Source organism: Balaenoptera physalus, assembly GCF_965194825.1.
Source record: "Balaenoptera physalus genome assembly, chromosome: 7".
NCBI lineage: Eukaryota > Metazoa > Chordata > Mammalia > Artiodactyla > Balaenopteridae > Balaenoptera > Balaenoptera physalus.
This window is the reverse complement of record NC_138886.1, coordinates 107,816,117-107,838,562: the sequence shown is the minus strand read 5'-3', so window position 1 is coordinate 107,838,562 and position 22,446 is coordinate 107,816,117. Positions and strand designations below refer to the sequence as shown.

The following is a 22,446-nucleotide window of genomic DNA, read 5'->3' as shown; positions in this document are numbered from 1 at the left end:
AACAAATGTATAACTCAATGATTTATTAAAAGCAAATGGCCATATAACCAGTCAGGACAATAAACAGAACCCTGCCAGCACCCCAGATTCCCCACCTTGGGCACTTCCTAATAATTAGAGTCTCCCTCTTCCCAAAGAAAATCATTCTCTTGACTTCTATTGAAATCACTTTCTTGCTCTTCTTTATAGTTTTATCATTTAAGCATGTATCCACAAGTACAAGTTTTAATTTTTTTTAAATTTTATGTAATTGGAACAATCAAATAAAGTATTTTTGTGCCTGGCTTCTTTTGCTCAACATTATGTTTGTAAGACGCATCCATGTTTTCCCTGTTCCTGTAGTTCACTGTCATTATTGTATACAATTCCACTATATGAATATGCCACAACTTATTTATCCTTTCTACTGTCAGTGGTCATTTGGGCTGATTCCAGTTTTTGGCTATGTTGAATTCAGCTGCTGTGAATATTCCAGTGCATTTCTCTTTGCTGCACATATTTCTCTTAAGTACATTCCTATAATTAGAATGCTCAGTTATAGGGTATGTATATGTTCAACTCGGGATAACAGTTTAGCATTATCTACTAAAGTGGATGTACCAATTTACATTTCAATATATGAGCATTCCTGTTGCTACACATTCTGGCCAACACTTGATGTTATTCATCTTCACTTTTAGCCAATTTGGTAGGTGTGTAGAATCATCCATTGTGGTTTTAATTTGCATTTTCATGATGACTAATGTGGTTGAATAACTCTTCATATTTTTACTGGCCATTTGGATATCCTCATTTGTGAAGTGCTCATTCAAGTCTCACCTCACTGATCTGTAGTTCTTTATATATTCTGCATGAGCCATTTTTTGGTTATGTAGCAAATATCCTCTCCCACTCTGTAGCTTGTCTTTTCACACTCTTTTTTACAATTTTAATCTAATTTTATTTATTTTTTTCCACCCCGCCGCATGCAGGGTCTTAGTTTCCTGACCAGGGATCGAACCCGTGCCCCCTGCAGTGGAAGCACAGAGTCTTAACCACTGGACTGCCATGGAAGTCCCTTCACACTCTTTAAATAGAGTCTTTTGATAAATACAAGTTCTAATTTTTTAATGTAGTCCAATAGTTTCCTGTATCGTTAGTGCTTTTTGTGTCCTGTTCAAGAAATTTTCCTCTACCTCAAGGTCATGAACACATTCTATATTATAAATACTAGAAGCTTTATTGTTTTGCCTATCATATTTGAATGTATTAATCCATCTGGAATTTATTTTTGTTTGGAATATGATAGGGGTCAGGTTTAATTTTTTTCTCAAATAGATATCCCCAAACCATACCAATACCATCATTTTCCTATTACTCTGCAGTGCCACCTCTAGTGTAAATCAAGTGTCTGTATATATGTGGATCTATTTCTGGATTCTCTGTTCTGTTTCATTGCTTGTCTGTACTTGCACTAACAATTCTAGTTAATTTAGCTTTGTAATAAATCTTGATATCCTATAGAACAAGTTCTCTCACCGTATGTTTCTGTAAGACTTTAACTATTTCCATGTGAATTTCAGAAACTATCCTTAGTATTTCCATATAAGTTTTAGGGTCAAATTGTCTGTTAATATTTGACTTTGTATTGAATCTGTAGATCAATTTGGGAATAACATATCTTTATAATATTGAGTCTTCCAATAATCTATGAACATGTTATTTCTTTCTACTTATTTAGATGTCCTTTAATTTTTCTAATAATGTTTTACAGTTTGTTGCTTAGAGGTATCACACATCATCTGTTAGATTTATTGTTAGGAATGACATTGTCAATGGCATCTTTTTAAAAATTTCATTTTGTTTGTTGCTGGTAAATAGAAATACAAATGATTTTTGCTTTTTGACTTTGTATCCAGCAGCTCTGTTGCATCTGCTTATTGATTCACATAAATATCTATAGACTCTTTTAAATTTCCTCTATACACAATCATATTGTCTATAAATGATGATCGTTTTGTTTCTTCCTTCCCAATCTTTATACCTTGCATTTCTTTTTCTTGCCTTATTGTACTGGCTATAACTTCTAATATGATATTGTAAAGAAGTATGGATAGCTGGCATGTTTGTCTATTCCCAGTCACTAAGGAAAGCTTTCAATATTTCACATATGATGTTCGTTATAGATTTTCACAGATATGTTTGTTTGTCAGATTAAAGAATTCCTTTCTAAGCCTAGTTTAAGAGATCTACTGTAAATGAAACATGAATCTTACCCAATGCTGTTTCTACATCTGATGAGGTAATGATTTTTCTCAATTTTTTTCTTAATGTAGTGAATTATACTGATTGACTGAGTTCTTAAATAAAATTTTTTTATTTTAGAATAGTTTTAGATGTATAGAAACGTTAAGATAGCATAGAGAACTCCCTAGTACCCCTCTCCCAGTTTCCACTATTATTAATATCTTACATTAGTATATGCTGAATGAATTTTGAATGTTAAATCTTCAAACATTTTATTTGAGTAAGTTATATTCTTCTAGAAATCTACCCATATCATCTAAGTTTTAAATTATACTGGTATAAATTTATTCTTGTTATTTTTCTTAATATCTATAGGATTTATAGTGATGTCTCCTTTTTCAGTTCTGTCATTGGTTATTTTTGTCTTATCTTTTTTACTTCATAAGTTTTGCCAGGGATTTATCAATTTTATTAGTCTCTTGAAAAGAGTACATTCTGGTTTTACTGCTCCTCTATGCTATATTTTATTTATTTATTTATTTTTGGGGGCTGCACCGCACAGCTTGTGGGATCTTAGTTCCCTGACCAGGGATCGAACCTGGGCCCTCAGCTGTGAAAGCGTGGAGTCCTAACCACTGGACCACCAGGGAATTCCCTATATTTTATTTTCTGTTTTCTTATGCTGCTCTTAACGTTTTATTTCATTCCACCTCCTTTCTTTAGGTTTAATGTGCTATCCATTTTTTTCCCCTTAACTTCCTGAGATAGATGTTGATTTTTCACCTTTCTTCTTTTCCAATTTATGCATTTAAGGCTATAAATTTTCCTCTATGCATGGCTTTAGATGCATCCCTCAAGTTTTGTTGTTCTATTTTTTTCTTTCAATTTATATCATTTTGTATTTAAGCACTGATTTTACAAAATGTGGTACAAAGGTGAACTAAATTTACTACTTAATTTGTTCATGTAAATTGCCTTCAAAATACATGGCAGCTAAGATGTGTATAAAATTTTACATACATTTGGAAGAAATCACATAGAAACAGTTGCTTTTTCAACAAACTTGGCTAGTTTCACATCCCTTTTGGTCAGTCCCCCACAGACATGTGAGGTGAGGGGCGTATGGACCTTGTTGTACACACTGAACCATTCTGGGTGATGATTCATCTTCTCTGCTTGTAGGGTAACTTGAGACATAAAGCCAGATGCCTGATTACAATATTTGAAAGAGAACTCCTTGTAGATGGCACCTCTCTCACTTAATTCTGACCATCCTGCTGCTTTAAGGTCAAGTATAACTCGGTTCCCCTCCTCTGCTGTCAACCAGTGAACATCTGCTGAGGTTCTGGTTCCAGCCCCAAACCCAGGCCTGCCTGGTGCACTGCCTGCCCTCAAGTTTTAATATGTACTGCTTTTTATTTTCATTCAGTTCAAAATATTTTGAAATTTTCATTGGGATATATGACCCATGGGTATTTCATTTCACTTCATTTCATTTTATTTTATTTTAATTTTTGACTGCTCCATGTGGCATGCAGGATCTTAGTTCCCCGACCAGGGATTGAACCCGCATCCTCAGCAGTGAAAGCGTGAAGTCCTAACTACTGGGCTGCCAGGGAATTCCCCATCTTATTTTTGTTTTAGCGTTTATTTCATGTAATATTAATCTATCTACAACAGCTTTTCTTTGGTTAGTATTTGGACTATATATTTATTCTCCTTTTACTTTCAAATTTTCTGTATCTTTATGTTTTAGATCTGTCTCTTATAAACCATCATAAAATGTTTTTTTAAAAAATCTTACCTGACAATCTGTCTTTTATTCATTTACACTTAATGAAGTTGCTGATAAATTTATCAACATAATTTATTCTATTTGTCCTAGTGTTATAGGTACCTTCCCTCCTTTCTTGCCTTCTAGGTTATTTTTTTTATCATGCCATTTTTTCTATAACTTAAAGGTTACATACTTTTTAAAAAGCCCTCCTTTCTTGAAAATTACTCTTACACCATGCATCTCTTACTTATCAAAGTATAATGTTAACAGGTACTTTTCTCCTCTCCCCAGATAATATAGCATCCTCACACACTTTAACTCCATCCCACTGCCGACTATTATTGTCATATATTTTAATTCTGTCTTTTAAATCCAACAAAAATTATTATTGTTTAATAAGGTCTAAATTCACTTGATTTACCCACATATTTTCTACTATTTGTACTCTTTATTTCTTCCTGACTCTCCAAGCTTCCGTCTGGTATTTTCCTTCTGTTTGAATAATATTCTTTAGAATTTCATTTAGTGTGGGTCTCCTGGTAATTCTCTTAGTACCTTTTTTAAAAGGAGGAATAGCTGAAAAATGTTTATTTCTTCTTCATTTTTGAAGGGTATTTCTGCTAGGTATAGAATTCTAGATGTACCAATTATTATCTTTCAGTGCTTTGAATATGTCATTCCATGGTTTCCTGCTTCCATTGTTTCCACTGAGAATCTACTGTCAGTTTAATTGTTCTCTTTTGAAAGTAATCGATTTTTTTTTTTCCTGGCTGCTTTAAGATTTTTTTCTTTGTCTTTCATCTGAAGCACTTTTACTATGATGTGCTTAGATAGTGTTTTCTTTGTATTCATTCTGCTTTGGTTTGGGGGACTTCTTCAATCTGTGGCTTAATTTGTCAGTTTTAGAAAAATTTCAATCCATTATCTCTTCAAATACTGGTTCTACCCCATTCTCTGTCTCTTCTCTAGGATTCCAAACACACAGGTGATATCTATTCACTATATCCTCATGTCACTTATACTTTTTGGGGTATTTTATTTCTTCTCTTCGTGATTTAGTCTAGGTTGTTTCTTCTGACCTATATTCTAGTTCATTTATTCTTTGTTTAGCTTTACTGAACCTGCTGTTAATTCATCTGCTGTGTTTTTTATTTTTCATTCCTAGAATTTTCTTTTTGTGCTTTATCAACTCTGCTACATCCCTTTTTATAATTCACAGTTCTCTGCCAAAATTTTTAATCTAGTCTTTTATGTTCTTGAACAGTTAGCATTGTTTTATTTTTTAGAATAGTTATTTTAAAGTTTGGTCTGATAAAGCCAGTGTCTGGAGAACCTGAGGGTCTGTTTTTATTTTTTGCTCTGTCTGCTGGTTCTCATTCATTTTGTTATGTCTCCTCATATGCCTAGTTATTTTTGGTTGTGAGCCATGTATTATATTTGAAAGACAGTTTGCAGTAGTTTAAAGTTCCACAAAATGTTATCTTAGCCTAAAGAGGTTTGCTTTTGCCAGATGCTTGGGACTACCTTATTTAAATTTCAGAGATTGAAATGACTTGAAGACAGGCTGTAGTCCCTTCCAGGGCATTCTATTTCCAGTTCACCTTTACTCTTACATAGATGCAACCTTTGGGGGTCCCAAACCAATGAGCAGAAGCTTACCAGCACTCAACTCATCTTTGGCAAGTCATGAACCCCAACTTTTTTTAGCTTCTATCAAGAGGGCTGGTCAACCTCTCAGCCCCCTCTTTTGATATTCATGAATGTCTTTAGGAGAAAATTGGTCCCGTACGTAACCAAATGTCTTACCTCTCTGGATTTATGCCTTTTTCCAGATCTCTACTTGGTAATTCTTTATTACTTTCTTAGTTTTCTGAATGCCTTTGAAGCAACTTTTTAAAATATTTTGTCTAGCTTTTCTAGTTGTCTTAAGAGTCAGGATTGATTTAAACTATCTGTCTGGCATTACTAAAGTGAAAATCCTTAGTTTATATCACTTAGATAAAACCAAAGTTGTACTGTAGTTTTAGTGTGGTTTCAGGAAGGAATGGAACTAGAAGTGTGTTCACTAAGTGTTCACTAAGTGTGTTCACTAAGTGTTCACTTAACCTAAAGGTTATTCTTCATTTCCTTTCAGAAAAAAAGTTTTAAAATCCTGTATCAGCTTATACCCACACACCTTGTAAAAAATGGGAATAAGAGGATTCTATCCATTTACTTTTGTACTTAACACCTAATACACTTTCCATAGCAGCACCAACAGCCCTACTCCATTCTTTTATTTTTTTAATAGTTGTACTTCATACCACAAATATTTACCTACTATGCTCATTGCACTATACTTGGCTTTAAGGTGATAATGGTAAGCAAGAACGAATTTTATCCCAGCACTCAGCGAATTTACTGTTGAGTGACTTAACAGTATTAAGTCACTTATTAAATACATTAATATATTAATCTTGTAACAGTATAAATAAATGTAAAATCACAACTCTATCAAATGCTAAGAAGTTAGCAGCACTGATATGAGAGCATGACAGGGGTGTTGGATCTAGTCAGGGAGATCAGAAATATCTTCCATGACGAAGTTACAATAAGCTGAATAGGAACTAACTAGAAGAGAAGGGGAGAAGAAAGGAGGCTTACAGAAGGGAAATAATATTCCATGTGGAGAATCTATCATATGGATATATCGTGATTGATTTACCCAGCTCTCCACTGAGGGATATTTAGATTGTTTGACTCTTTTGCTACTACAGATGATACTTCAATAAATATATCCATATATAACTTTGGGCATAATTTAGTAGGCATGTCCTTATGATAATCAAGGATACATACACACAATAGAGTTAATACATACAATAGAGTTCACAGTAATTTCCATTTCCACTTAGATTTAAATATAAAATTTACTAGATGTATTTCTTACATATTTCATCCTTTCCTAACTTAAATTCTTTGTTTTAATTTTCACTTGGCTGCACTATTTTCTCAAGAACTGCTTCCCTGCAGTGATCTCCTATCCCATTCATAAAGGTAAACACAAGCTATGCTCCATCTGCTCTGCACCTTCAATGTGGAATCTGAAGCATAAGTATGTATAGGACTCTCGTCTATATTCTCAAAGTAAGCTAGGCTTTCTCCACTATGTACATAGCTCATCCTCACAGCTGAGTGAATCACCTTAGCATAAGCTTGGGGAGAATGAGACGGTCAGAGGTTTGTGCTAAGGTGCTACCATCTCTCCAGAATCTTCACATTCTCAGATAAGTTAGGACCTATCTTTAAAATCAAACCTCCTGAAACATATTAGGGAAAAAATACTTGGCTATGTATACCACAAAATGTAACTATATAAATATCTCTCACAGGCCAATAAGAAGAAAAACAAACAAACATGCACGTAACAGCAGAAAAGTGGGCAAAATATATGAATTGACAACTCATAATAAAGAAATAAAGGTGGTCAATAAATACAAGAAAAAAACTTCATTAGTCATCATAAAAATAAATATTTAAGTTAAAAAAAACAGCAGACTATAAAAATTATAGTAAATAGTATTGGAGAGAACACTGTGAACTATGCATCACATACACAAAATGTAAACTGTTATAGCTTTTCTAGGTCATCTGTATCCAATTTAAAACTGTAAGTACTAATTGACACAAATTTTCAATTTCTAGAAATTTATCCTATGGAAATAATCAAGAAAGTGTTAATTTTCATTTCCTAGTATTGTTCTCCTTTCTTTCATACCACATATCAATACTTGACTCATATGCATTGTTTGTTTGTTTTCCCACCACCAGAATATAAGCTTTTTGAGAGCTTAGGACCTATACAATTGTTGGCACATATAAGGCGTATAATAAACATTGGTTGTTGAACAGAACAGGCAAAGATTTATCTATAAAAATTTTCAAAACTGTGGGGTTTTAAAAGAAAATTGGGAAAAAATCCAATATCCAACAGCAGGGGATTGGATAAAACAAAGAATGACTCACATGGATAACTATGTAACCATTAAAAAGTAGTCTACAAAAAACCCAGGAAATGTTTGTGAAACTATCACATGACTTCATCTTTGTTTAAAAGAAAAAAGAGGAAAAAAAGACACTAATACAGTATTTATATCAAGATGTTAACAGTGGATATCTATGAGATGGTAGGATTACGGGTGACTTTTTTTTCTTATTTATGGTTTCCTGTATTTTTCAAATTTTATTTTTCTACAATGAGCAGAATTCTTTTTTTAATTAGACAAAGAAAATTATTCACAACAAACTAAAACCAAAACCAAAACTTCTTCGTTTCTGATTCAAAGGAGGAAAAGGCAAGTTTACCTTCAATTTCATCATCGGAAATCAATTCATCATCAGAGCATATGTTGAGAATGTTAACCAGCATCTCTGTGACTAGATGATAAGACAAAATAACCAAAAATTTATATAATTAATAAGGTACTTTCTCTAAAATGATGTGGATATATAAACATACGTGTTAAATAAACATAGATAAAAATGATTTGTCATTTTGCTATTCAGAGTAGCTGTAAGGAACAGCATTAAATGCAGACCTTCAAGTTTATATAGATTTGGGGGAGATTACTTGCTCCAGTTAAAGTATGGAGTCTTTGATGATTCCATTGCATAATAACTACTTGATTTCATTAGACTGCTGCCAGAGCCTTTTCTTCACTGATATGCATATGAAAGGATTTCCTCCCATTTTACAGAGAAGTTAAGCCACCAGGCCTATGTACAACAGGCTTATATATTTGCATAGCTTATTTGTATAGGTGCACAAATAAAATTCCAAGAAAAATAATTCCTATTTAAATCTCTTTATCGCTGCAGAAATCACTGAAGGAATGGTTATTTTATTGTTACTTATGTTATTTTAACATCTTGATTATAGGACGACAGCTATTTTAAATTGATATTTAGAATAAGAAAAGCATAATCAACTAGAATTACAATTTAAAAACCAATTAAGTGCCACTTAAAAATCTTTGTAGAGAACAATGAAAATAGAAAACATTTCTGATAACTTTAAGAAAAACATTTCTGAACCATCAGGGGACTCATGCAAATATAAGGGTGCCCAGTCACTAGTTAGGACAATTGATGGTCCAGATGCTTTAGTTCTCTTACCTTTTTCCCCAACAAAAGGCAAAGACCACGTGAAAACATCCATAAAGTTTGGAAGCCAGTATGGGTGTGGAGAACAGTTAAACTGCCTGATATTCATGACATTGTTTTCATATTTTAACACAGCAGCTAAAAAGGAAAAAGGAGGAAAGTCTGGCACAGAGGAAAATGACATGGCAACTGGTACACTTTGTACAGCTGTGTACCTACTACACAGAACTCAAGAACTTACTTTCCATTTATAAATTCAAGACAGATGGAAAATCTTAAAGCATGTTATATAGTTCATTCTTTTAAGAATTATCCCAAGAAACAAAGTTATCTGAAGAGCTCTTATATATAATAAAAGTACAAAAGAAACTAAGCTCTGAAACTTCAAAGGGTCTTGCACAGTAACTATCTATAGAAATCTCAGATTCCACATGAGAAAAATTTCATCATAATTTCCCTTTATAGGCCAAGTGGTTACAATTACAACTTTCCTCTGAGGGCAAACATTTCTCATTAAATGAACACAGCCTGTTTTCCTAGTCATTAGCCAGAGCCAAAGATTTTATAAACTTTTTAAGAGTTTATAACATAGCAGTTATTAATTCATAGTGGGGGATACAGATAGATGGTAAACTTGGAGCAATTTAATAAGGTTCAAAGTAGATTAAATCATCTCTGCATACAGTATGTGAAGAAAAAAATGCCCGTCTCTCCTATACACAGTATATTGCTCACACTCTATAAATGTTTAATATTAACCAGTTCATATATATATATGTTCATATATATGGCACACATACTTTGGTACCAAACTGATTTTCTCTATATTTAAAACTTTTAAAAATCCAATCCCTTAGTTTTCATCACCAGCAATGCAATGTGGTTTGCATTATTCTCTTAATTATTCTTACTATGATCATAAATAGAATAGGGTATAATAGTTCTCTAGAAATGACAGTTATAGGTCATCTCCTGATTCCTGTCTCTTTGCTTATTGCAGGATAGCCTAGTATTCTCAAAATTAAAGTCACTGGATGTTTAAAATGTACACCATAGATTATAAAGAAGATATATGAAAATAGGATTTTCAGCTTTTAAGAAGCTTCTAATACTGGTTACAATGTACATGTCCCATTATTTTCAAGTATATGTATTTTACTTAGGTTAGATGAATATATAAATATTCAACAACTCCCTCAATCTACACAAGAAAAAGAGGTGGGAGGTGGACACAAAAGTAGAAATAGAGATGTTTAAAAATCATGACTTAAAGGTCTTTCACGTAACCAGTGGAACTAAGAAATGCCTGTTGGTACCAATAAGTCTAAAGAATATACAAGAAAGAAAAACAACAGTAAAAGAAAGAGAAGAAGGAAAGGGGGATAGAGTTGCCTTTTTCAAGAAAAGAGGTACTTGTGTGGTGAATAACTGAGTACCACCAGAGATTATTTTAGATGCCACATCCCCCCCTCCCCCCGGCCAAAGGTTAAGAAACAACCAAGGAAAATAAGATTGTTTCAAGGTAAAGTATGTTACCAATTATGTCAAAGCCAACAAAAACCTCAGAATCAACTGTGACTTTAACAGTTTACTAAAGGAATAATCAAGAACAAGACCAGATTAGAATATGGCAAAGAATGAACTGGCAGTTAGTAAGCTAGTAAAGTGATTGCTGATTTAGATGACAGGTTTCAGATTAGCACACTGATAAATCCACTGGGCAATCAATAGACACTTTTTTTTTTTTTTTTTTTTTTGGCCAACACTGTGCAGCTTGTAGGATCTTGGTTCTCCGACCAGGGATTGAACCCAGGCCCCTGGCAGTGAAAGCGCCGAGTCCTAACCACTGGACTGCCAGGGAATTCCCTCAATAGACACTTTTAATAGTAAGGTTAATAAAGGAAGTAAGAAGGGAAAGTCTTCATCATAGATAAGAGGACTAGGGACACTGTCCTTGAGGAAGTTTGACAACATAAGTGGCACATACCATTCATAAGGGAGGAAACGAGAACAAAAACTAAGTCTCTAATGTATTGGAAATATTAGGAAAAAGGAAATAAGAAAGAATGGAGTTAGGGAGAAGCAGAGTATTATAGGATAGCTAAGACTCAGAAAAGATTGACGAGTAGCAAAAAGAAAATATAAGACTGGAAGAGAATTTAAGTCAAAGAAATGCCTTTTTAAAATGGATAGCAAGTCACTAAGGACATCCAGAGATAACTGTTCCAGAACAGATTGAAATGAGATGTGCCATTTCATAGTCTACTCTGAAATAGAGGAAGTAGTAAATATATTGTGGACCTCTTTTAAACTTCTCTCCCAAACTGCATATACAAGATATGACTATAAAGTAATGAGACTTAAGAAACCACCAACGACAAACACACCAGACCTTATATATCAGATGAGTGTGGTCCTTTGCTGTAATCACACCAGGCACAATAACAGTAGAATGTTATAGTAGTAGAGCAATTTATAGTTTGACCAATGCTTTTAATATTCATTTTGATTTTTCCAACTTATCTCCAACAAGCCTATATCACAGTTATTTTAAGGACAAACTGAGGCTCAGAGAAGTATCTCATTAACTGTGAATTTAAAAGTGAAGCAGGACTAGACTAGGATTTCTGACTCCTAGCTCAGTGCTCTTATCAATATACCTTGCTGCCTTACTGTAAATTTAATCCAAAAATGCTGCCATCACTCAAAACGTTTCTGGAACTCCTCTTTTGGAATTGCCTCCAGAGCCATTTTATAAGCAACACAAGAAAAACCAGTCTCATTACCTTATAATCATACCTTGTTCCTGACCCCAAATGGTATCGTCTAGCTTGATCACTCACCTTATTCATCAGTCTTGACTCCGAATGACTTTTGGCTGTTCCAAAAATCAAATCCACCCTCAAAGGACGAAGGTTTCCCGTCATTGAGGATAATCAAAAGAATGTGTCGCAGACTCTGAAGGCAATGCCAAAAGAGGAGTTCCAAAAATGTTTGAACAACGGGCAGCATTGTTGGAATAAGTGTATAACCTTCCAAGGTAACTACCTTGAAGGGACAATACTCACTTGGATATATTTGTTCTGGCATGTTTGTTTAAAAGTTCTATTATTTTATAGTCATACAACAAAATAGTTACAGAGGCATGTTACAGAGGAAGTTTTTAAGTAGACCACTGCCCTGATACAAAACTTATGAACTAGGAATCATAAAAGTTAAATTTAAAAAAATGACTAAAATAGACTAAAAGTCTTAGAAGTAGAATTTCTGGATCAAAAGGCATGTGTATATCCAATTATCTTTTTTTATATGGGAAACTGAGGTTAAGAAAGATTATATGACTTACCTAAAGTCACACTATTAGTTTCTGGCAGGGCTTGGACTAAAATGAAGATTTTTCTGACTTTTTGTAGAGTATTCATTCTAACTGTATCATTTCTTAAGAGCAAAAACAGCTTAACGGACAGACATTAAAACACTAAACAGTGACATTTTATTGAGGTACTGTTATAAATAAATTAAATTCACCAAAACAAATAATTTATGCTGACTGTTCTAACCTGAACCTGAAGTAATTTATTCTTCTTATATTTTGATTCAGTAGTACAAATCAGACCTATTGTAATCATTATTTATACTCACAAAGAGCCCAATAATCCTTAGGAGATGAAAACCAAGCAGAAGCCTAAATTCTAAGTTTCTTGGCCTTTGTTTCAATTAAGACCCTTTTTTTTCTTATTTAAAATTTATATATATTCAGAAAATTACCTATGCACATACATATTAAACTAGAGCTCACATTTACTCACTCACAAATTCAAACTCAAATATTGCTGGTCTCCTTTACCTTTATTGTTATAGACATCTAGGTAATTGGGGGCAGAGAAAATAGTAATGAGTGATGGAAAGCCTGTCGTTTGGCTCTTCCTGTACATTCGATACCTGGAAGAGAAATGACAGCCCGTCTGTCTTGATGTTAAAGGCAAAAACTCTGCAGTGCTGTTTGGTACAGTTGGTTGTTTTTTTTGTTTGTTTTTTTTTTGGCCACGCCACACCACAAGCAGGATCTTACTTCCCTGACCAGGGACTGAACCCGTGCCTCCCTGCAGTGGAACGTGGAGTCTTAACCACTGGACCACCAGGGAAGTCATGGTACAGTTTTAATATAACTTACCCAGCATCTTGGGCTTCATGGGCTCTGATTATTGATAACAGATTATTATTCTGCAAAAATTCACAAACTGCAGGGTAACTGAAAAAGAAAACACAAATCCAGAATTAAAACACTTGTTTTTTAATAGGAGGAAGGGGAAAAGTCAAGATGAAATGAGTTGAATTTGTTTCAAAATTATAGGTTTTCATTATCACTGAACTTTTATTAATAGCTTAGCAATCATCACTCTTGTTTTTTTTCCATGTCACTGATATTCCTCATTCCAGATCAAGGACACAGATAATAGACAACCCTAGGACAGAAGCAGAGCTCCCCCACCTTTTTTTTTTTCTTAACCCACAAGAATAATAATACAACACCAAAACTTTTCTTGGTATCTTGATATAAAAAAAAGTATCACAGCAGTGTGTGTGTGTGTGTGTGTGTGTGTGTGTAGTAGGTGCTAAAAACTGAACACACAATTTTCAAATTGTCAAACTGTTAGAAAAGTTAAAGAACCTACTTATAGCTTCACAGGTAATATCAATATCAAGATGATATTATGCAGGAATATTTCAGGAGCAAATACAAATACTATATCCAACCTTATTCAAATGAAAGGTATGATATTTGCATCTCTCCTATCGTATTCTTTTAGCACTAGTACCTTTCTGAATGGCAAATGTTTGATACAAAGAACTGCAGAATACAAAATTATCCTGGAATTAACCAAGTGTTAATTATTTAATTTATGTTTAATCTTTCTTTCTTATTATGTTCATTAGAAAAAAATAAGTTTTAAAATAGGCTGCACATTCACGTGGCATAAAATTAAAAGATATAAAAAGTTATACAGTGAAATGTCTCCCTCCATCTTACCTCTATCTTCCAGCTACCCTGGAAGCAACCAATGTTCTTGGTTTCTTTGAGTGCCCTTTCAGAGATACCATATTCAATTTCAAGCAATTATGCACACACACATGCACACCCCCCCTTTTAGAAATGTCATCAGATGGTACACATAGCTTTTTACTATGTCTTTTTTTTCACTTTAAACTAGTGATTATTCCAATCAGTATATAAAGGATTTGTTTTCTTTTTTTCATTTTTAAAAAACAGCCTCATTGCATTGTCTGGTACATTCCATTGCCTGGATGTACAAGCATTTATTTAACTAGTCTCCTATTGAACGTTTAGGTTGTTTAAAATCATCATCATAAATAATGCAACAATGAAAAACTTGTACATGCATTTTACATGTTTTCAAGTACAGTTGATTCCTATCATTTGCAGTAGCTGTGTTCTATAAAGTTGCTGCAAAAACTGAGTTAGTGAATACTGAACCAGTGCTCCTAGGGGAAATACAGGGTTACGGTTATGTGAGCCTCTGGTCACAGCGTTTTCGTCAACTAATCAACACATAACCTTGTTTTATGTGTGTTTCTGTGTAAAGTCACCTTATTTAATGTACATTGTTGATTCATTAACATGGGACTCATGGCCAACAGTGCCATAACTCATTCCTGAATGGAGCTTATATAACACATCACAGCCTTCTTGCACATAGGAACACTAGATAGCACTTCAGCAGTATGCTTGGGGCATTTTAAACAGCAAAACACCAACAAAAAATGTGGGAAATGTTTCACTAAATAGACCACAAAAAGAATACTTGCTTACAGTGTGAGAGCTGAAACAAGAGGCAGAGCCGCTGCACGTTCAGCCTCAGCCGGAACGTGCATAGGGTGGCTCAAACTTTCCGTTGCTCTGTACACTTGAATGTCTGTGAATGACTGCAAGTGTTGTGAGTACTGATTCCAGGGTTACAAATAAATCTTAGCAACTAGGCAAATTTGCAACTCAGAATTCGTGAATAATGAGGACTGACTGTATAGCCACAGGATTACATTTTAGAAGTAGAAATTCTGGAACAAAATCCATGGCCATTTATAATTGAGAGATGTTGTCAAGCTCACTGCCATAGAAATTGCACCAGTTTACAATGTGCTAAAAATAAAAAAGTTTTATGTTCTTTATTTTAAGCAATGTAAAGAGAAGTAAAATTTAAATGACTTCATCATATTAGTCACTGCTAAAGTTGGCAGAATGGAATGAAAAAAGTTTACTTAGAAGAATGTTAAAACTATGGCAAAACTGAGGCTTCCTTTTCTGTGCAGGATTTCATTTAATGAATGCATTATCTTAGGCAATTATCAAAGATTTTTCAGGGTACTAAATACAGGTATTATTTATCAGAATAAAATATTGGGATTTTTTAAAAAATTCAGGCTTCAAACTTCCCCGAATCTCCCTAGTTTGGAGTGGCAAAGCACAATGAAAGCTCACATATGAGATTTAAGACAACAACCAACTTCCAGGAAATGTCCTGGGCTTAGTTCACAATGTCCTGTTCTTTTTATATCTTTGCCAATACCAGTGGTTCCAAAAGCTGGAGAGCTTTTTAAAAAAAATAACAGGATTCCCTTGTCTCAGGCTTACTGAATCAGAATCTCTGAGGGAAGAGCCAAGAAATCTTTATTTTTAAAAAAGTCAGGGGGCTTCCCTGGTGGCGCAGTGGTTGAGAATCTGCCTGCTAATGCAGGGGACACGGGTTCGAGCCCTGGTCTGGGAAGATCCCACATGCCGCGGAGCAACTGGGCCTGTGAGCCACAACTACTGAGCCTGCGCGTCTGGAGCCTGTGCTCCGCAACAAGAGAGGCCGCGACAGTGAGAGGCCCGCGCACCGCGACGAAGAGTGGCCCCCGCTTGCCACAACTAGAGAAGGCCCTCGCACAGAAACGAAGACCCAACACAGCCAAAAATAAATAATTAATTAATTAATTAATTAATTTTAAAAAAAAAAGTCAATAGATGATGTTTGGGAACAAATAAGCTAGATCATTTAGGGTCAGACAACAATATTTAAGCACTGCAAGATGTTTTATTCAGTCGTGTTCAGTATATTACACTTATTAGGGCATAACACCTAGTAAAATATAAAAAACAAAACAAACAGAGTTTTCTGCCTTCAATTAATTAAAAAATTAAATAGAAGTCCCTGAGCTACACCAATTCAAGATACAAAACATGCAGTTAAAAGAAATGCGATAATATATGTTACAATTTCCTTTCTCTAATTTTCTAACTGAGGATTAGCTTACCTGTAAAAGTAAGAGCACCCTCGGACCGTGTTGTGGGTGTAGTGCTCCAAGGTCTTTTCACTGCCATAATCCTCTGAGGGGTCAGACCAAAGCAGGTCACACACTGGCCCAAAGGCTGGAGGTTCTCTAAACCTGTCTAACTAGAAGACACGTAAAAGCCAAAAGAAGAAAAATCATGAAAGCAAAAGGACTTTTGGAAAATGGTATGGGTCAAAAAACACCCTTCCACCCATAAGAATGTATTAGGAGAGTGGGCAGTAAGCCCCTAAAGAACTTTCCTTTAGGAAGGAAATGAACATTTAATAAATGTAGATACAATTTTTATTTGTTTTTGGTATTAAATTTTAATAAATATCCCTATCCCAACAGTAGAAAAGGACCTCCTTACATCCTAATCTTAAAAGCGGTGCTCATTTAATTTGAATGTGAAATCAATCACTATAGAAATACACTGTTTATTAGAAAGACCCTGTAAAGTTTATTTCAATTGCCTAGGTGAGCCAATGTTACCATGAGAGCAGGAAGGGTTTTGCAATGGTTCTGTTCATTGTTTATCTCATTCCAATGGAGATTTCTTTATTTTAAAGAATGCTAGTTTTATTTTGCAAAAGGCTTTCATCCTTTCCATTCTATTCAGCGGAGGCATTTCAACATAAGTTATTAACTCAAGCGTTTAGCCACTGCTGCTTTGGTTAACGCATGAAAACCAAGAGAAAACAAGTAACTAGGATAACTGAATGCCAAGAAGAGGACCTCTACTAAGTGAAAGGGGAGCTTTTTATTAATACAATTGATTCAGAATTGTAAAATTCAAGATTTACTATGTAAAAGAGAAATGTTGTTTATTTAATAACAACACGGCAGCAGAAAAGGCTGTGCATACAGGCATACCCTCTTACCTTGAGGATAGTAACTTTAATTCAGAGAAAACAGTTTTACAAACAGAAAATTTTTTAGTTTCAGTATCTATATAAGAGAGGTAAGAGAATACAAGGTAGAGAAGAGAAGATGGTGATGTAGAACAATATAAGTGAAAAAAAGACTGATTACCTCTTCTCAGTCATGAAGATATACAATCCTGAAAATCATAATTACCAACTAAGGCAAGTGTAGCAATTAAACTCTATCATCTGAAATGTCAAAGTCAATGAATTTCAGAGCTGGGAGAGTCCTCAGACCATCCATTTCAACGTCCTCATTTTACAGAGAAGAAATTCTAAGAGGTTAAGTGATTTGGTAAAGGTTACACAATTAATGGCAGTACAGGGATTAGAACCCTGGCTTCCTTCCTTCCTTATTGCTGCATAATTTAAAGTTTCAGGGTTATACTCAAAATATGTTTCTAGTTGGTAAAAGCACAGACTTCATTAAAAATTAGACATTTTCTGGGCTTCCCTGGTGGAGCAGTGGTTAAGAATCCGCCTGCCAGGGGACACGGGTTCGAACCCTGCTCCAGGAAGATCCCACATGCCGCGGAGCAACTAAGCCCGTGCGCCATAACTACTGAGCCTGCGCTCTAGAGCCCGCGAGCCACAACTACTGAGCCCACATGCCACAACTACTGAAGCCTGCATGCCTAGAGCCCGTACTCCGCAACAAGAGAAGCCACCACAATGAGAAGCCTGCGCACGGCAAAGAGGAGTGGCCCCCGCTCGCTGCAACTGGAGAAAGCCCGTGCGCAGCAACTAAGACCCAATGCAGCCAAAAATAAATAAATAAAATAAATAAATTTATTAAAAAAAAGTTAGACATTTTCTGGAAGATATACAGGAAAATGTTAACAGTAGTTACTGCCCAATGACAAGATCACAGGTGATTTCCATTTTCTTACTTTTAATTATCTGTATTTAAAATTTTCAGCAATAAAGACATATTAGTTGACTGTAATAAAAAACAAAATTAAAAGCATATTTACTCCATGAGACTAACGAAAGATTACTTACTTTCCGAATGTCATCTAAACAAGTAATTTCAGGTGACATTCCTCCATGTACACACAGAAACTGCTGGTTTAAGAGGGCAGCAAGAGGAAGACAGTCAAATGTTTCCATACACGCATCATATACCTGTTCAGAATATTTGATTCGACCTATCAAAAAAGGAAAAACAAAGGAAGAGAGTTAAAATTTATCATACATGAAAAAGGATATATTCCAGTTGATTATGAAGCTACTCCAAAGCCATTTGTTCCAGGCAAACTTGAAAACACAATCATCTTTGTAAAGATATTTCTGAAAAGTTGTGGATAAAGGGCAAACAAAATCTCCCTCTTTTTCTACAAGTGTGACCTTGGATTAACTTTCTAGCTCTGTTGTCCTGGAAACCTGATAAGGAGAATGTAATCAGCTGTGTTATTAGGCAACATTTCTTATGGTAAAAATTACCCAATTACCTGGCGGAAGCTATAGCTTTGGGCTTCTTTGAGTGCGGTGACTCGGTGACTCGTAAGGTATGTCCCTCGTGGGACCCTGGAAGCTATGCCAATAAAGCTTTTACAAGAGATACTGGCACTTGTGATGCATGAGGCTTCTAAGCCAGGGTAGCTCCCTAATCTGCCCAGTGTGGATACTGTTTCCTTGCACCTGAGCTGTGACTAGGAGAGGGTGGGAGAAAGGGAGGCAAAAGGCAGAAAAGCTCCAGGCTGTGGCATGTGCTTCTATGAGGACTATTCCATGAAAAGGGATGCCTGATGCTGCCCTTCCTGAACTGTACTCTTCTAGGATGGATGCCATGTATGCCCCATGGTCTCTCGTGAGTCTGAATATTTTGTTGGGTCTAAAAAGACTTCCTGGTGGTAATGAAGATATATAAATAGAAACTGAAGTTTTGGGCGTCATCAATAAGATGTCAATAATATTTTTGCTCATGATTTTTAAGGTCTTCAAGCAAATTATGTCCTGATTTTATTTTATGTAAAAACGTTCATCTCAGTGAACTGTATTTTGATGTGGTTGTCATTTTGAGGCTACAGAACAAAAAAACACTCCAGTGGGCAGACAGTGGGTTGGTTTCCACAATTATCTAAAAAGAACAGGTCATGAAATAATAGTTGGCAGATGGCTTTAGTTTAAAGAGAAAGGGAATGTTTTCTTCTTTGGCCTTGGGTTCAAAAAGCCAATATGCTAGGAGGTGCATATTGGTAGAGACGGCCACAAGTTATACAGGCGGGCAGCCCTACAGAACTGTGAGCTCCTTCTCTTCCAAGATTCTGTGAAGATGAGACAAAGCCTACAGGGCCCAGAGAACAACACTATAGCAAGTGAGTCAGATTATCTAGCTGGTAATTATTTCTGTGTTTATTTTCTTCTTGTAATCTCCATGCTTTTAGAAAAGACATGTTCAAGTATCAGAGCCTGGTCTTGGCAAGGCTTTGGGGAATAATATGAAGGGTGATGTGTCCAGATTTGGGCCAGAGTGCAGTACATGGGTAGCAGGAATGACTGGAGAGAGATCCCTAAAGGGAAGGTGTAACCAGTGGACCACACTTAAGGTGCTTCATCCCTGAAGGTGAAGACTGTCTATTGCCAATACTGATCAGGATTTGAGGGCATTAAGGGAGGCTATGAGTTCCTTTATAAACTTTTAGAGCATTCTGTATTACCACAAAGGCAGTTAAGATCATCTATTTCACAATATATGCTAACTCTATTATGACATCCAAGTTAATAAGAGCCATGTCTTCTGCATCTTCGTATCTCCTTGCAATTACATGCTTATATTCTGCTTTGTATCTGAGCACTACACGTTTGGCTATCTCAGAAGTACACCCAGCACTGGCCAAAAAAGTGTGTTAAAGGAAAAAAAATCAAGGGAAAAAAACCCTTTCATTTGTGGCCAGTGACTGACTTTTTCTCCTGTAAATCCATGGAGCCAGAGTTCCCCCTGTTGCCAACATCAATAAGGAATTCCTTTGTAAGAGTCCTAAGGTTGCATATAGGCAGGGATTTTAATTAGTTATTAATTCATGCTCCAAATACTATTTTACATCAATAAAATGCCTTTCAACCCAAAGAATGACTCAGAAGAGTTCCTTAGCCTACTTCCAGAAGTCTACCAAGTCTGGAGAAAGACAGAAAGTAATACAGTGTCTTAATCCATTTTGTAAATTAAAACAGGAAGTCACAAATCAAATTAAACAAAGCACACAACCAAAATGGGTTACAGAATGTTACCATTTTTATTTTCTTAAAGTCTATGAATATGTATATAAATACCAACATTTTTATTTTCTGAGGGATTAGATTGAAGATGACTTAGTTTAGCTGTATTTTCTAGGATGGATATATAATCCTTGTGTAGTAATATTTATTATTATATCAACTTTAATATTGAAATCTGTTGAAGGCTCACAATGTACCTGTGCCATCAATGCGTTAAGTGTTCAACACAGTGGAATGGAGTCTGGAACCTGACTGCCTGGATTCGAACCTCAGCTCTGCCACTTACTAGCAATAGTACTTCGGACGAATTACTTGACTCTCTGTGCCTTTACTTCCTCATCTATAATATAGGCCTAATAATAATACCCACCTACATTACAAGGTTGCTGTGAGGATTAAATGAATTCACATATGTAAAATGCTTTGAATAATGTGTGGCACAAAGTTGGTTCTATATAAGTGTTAACCAATAAAATTACCTTATTTTATCCTCACTGAAACCCTGTGAAGTAGGTACATTACCTTCATTAAAAAGCTGAGGAAACTGGGCTCACTTGTCCAAAGGTGCAACTAGTAAGTGGCAGAACTAGAACTTGAACCTGTTCATGCTCTTAACATGATGCAATACTCCTCCCAATCATTATTTTTAAATTAAATATTTAGTAGGAGAATCTAAAGAGCCAAATATATAATTACCAAAGGTGAAATTAGCTGACTCAAGTGTTTTATTTTCATGATAAATTGTAAGATATATCCCATAATGAAGGAAACATGCACCTCAGTCATAGGATCACACTGATACAAGTTCTAACTAGTATCAATAATATAACATTAACAAAACAAAATTCTCAACAATATTCTTGGAAAGTAATTTTGAGAGTCAGCACTATTTGCAGGAAACCATGACCCGGTCTAAACAGTGATGATATATTTGTTTTAATTTTTATTTGCTTTCATTATTTTTTTAAAACAAAGGTAATAGGTTCAAAAAAAAAAAGGTTCAGAATTAGTGCCTCCTCTCCCTCTTTGCAGGTAACTAGCTTCCTGGGTGTCTTTATAAAGATATTCTACGCATACATATGCAGATATGTATATTTATTCCATTTTCACAACATCGTTTTGTTTTTTTAGATAAATGTAGAATATGTGCACTGTTTTCACTTGCTCTTTGGATTTCTTTTTTTTAATAAATTTATTTATTTTATTTATTTTACTTTTGGCTGCGTTGAGTCTTCGTTGCTGCATGCGGGCTTTTCTCTGGTTGCAGCGAGCGGGGGCTACTCTTTGTTGCGGTGTGCAGGCCTCTCATTGCGGTGGCTTCTGTTGTTGCAGAGCATGGGCTCTAGGCACGCGGGCTTCAGTAGTTGTGGCTCGCGGGCTCAGTAGTTGTGCCGCACAGGCTTAGTTGCTCCGCTGCTTGAACCCGTGTCTCCTGCATTGGCAGGTGGATTCTTAACCACTGCGCCACCAGGGAAGCCCCTTTTTGGACTTTTTTTTTCTTTTTTGGCTGCGCTGTGCAGCACGAGGGATCTTATTTCCCGGATCAGGGATTGAACCCAGGCACCTGACAGTGAGAGCACGGAGTCCTAACCACTGCACCGCCAGGGAATTCCCGTTTTTTGGACTTACTAACATATTTTGGAGATCATGCCACATTGTTATATGAAGAGTTTTGCTATTTTTTTAATATCTATATAATATTTCACTTTATGGATATACCACAATCTAACCACACCAATCTCTTGCTACTATAAGTAATGAACAATGGCAAACATTTGTTTATTTCAAAAAAAAAATCAACTTGTCATAACAATACTGTTTTCATTA

At 35.3% G+C, this 22,446-nt stretch overlaps 1 protein-coding gene across 7 annotated transcripts in view; it reads right to left on the bottom strand.

The window, feature by feature from the left end:
- Window positions 1-22,446, bottom strand: part of PPP3CC (protein phosphatase 3 catalytic subunit gamma) — an 88,494-nt gene that overhangs the window by 11,181 nt on the left and 54,867 nt on the right. For all 7 annotated transcript variants that reach the window (XM_082470662.1, XM_082470664.1, XM_082470663.1 and 4 more), the window contains exons 5-10: window positions 18,403-18,548; window positions 16,460-16,599; window positions 13,320-13,397; window positions 12,993-13,087; window positions 9,158-9,283; window positions 8,348-8,419 (exon numbers count right to left, since the gene is read on the bottom strand). In XM_082470662.1, coding sequence (XP_082326788.1) covers window positions 8,348-8,419; window positions 9,158-9,283; window positions 12,993-13,087; window positions 13,320-13,397; window positions 16,460-16,599; window positions 18,403-18,548 — 657 coding nt within the window. The remainder of the gene's footprint in view (window positions 1-8,347; window positions 8,420-9,157; window positions 9,284-12,992; window positions 13,088-13,319; window positions 13,398-16,459; window positions 16,600-18,402; window positions 18,549-22,446) is intronic.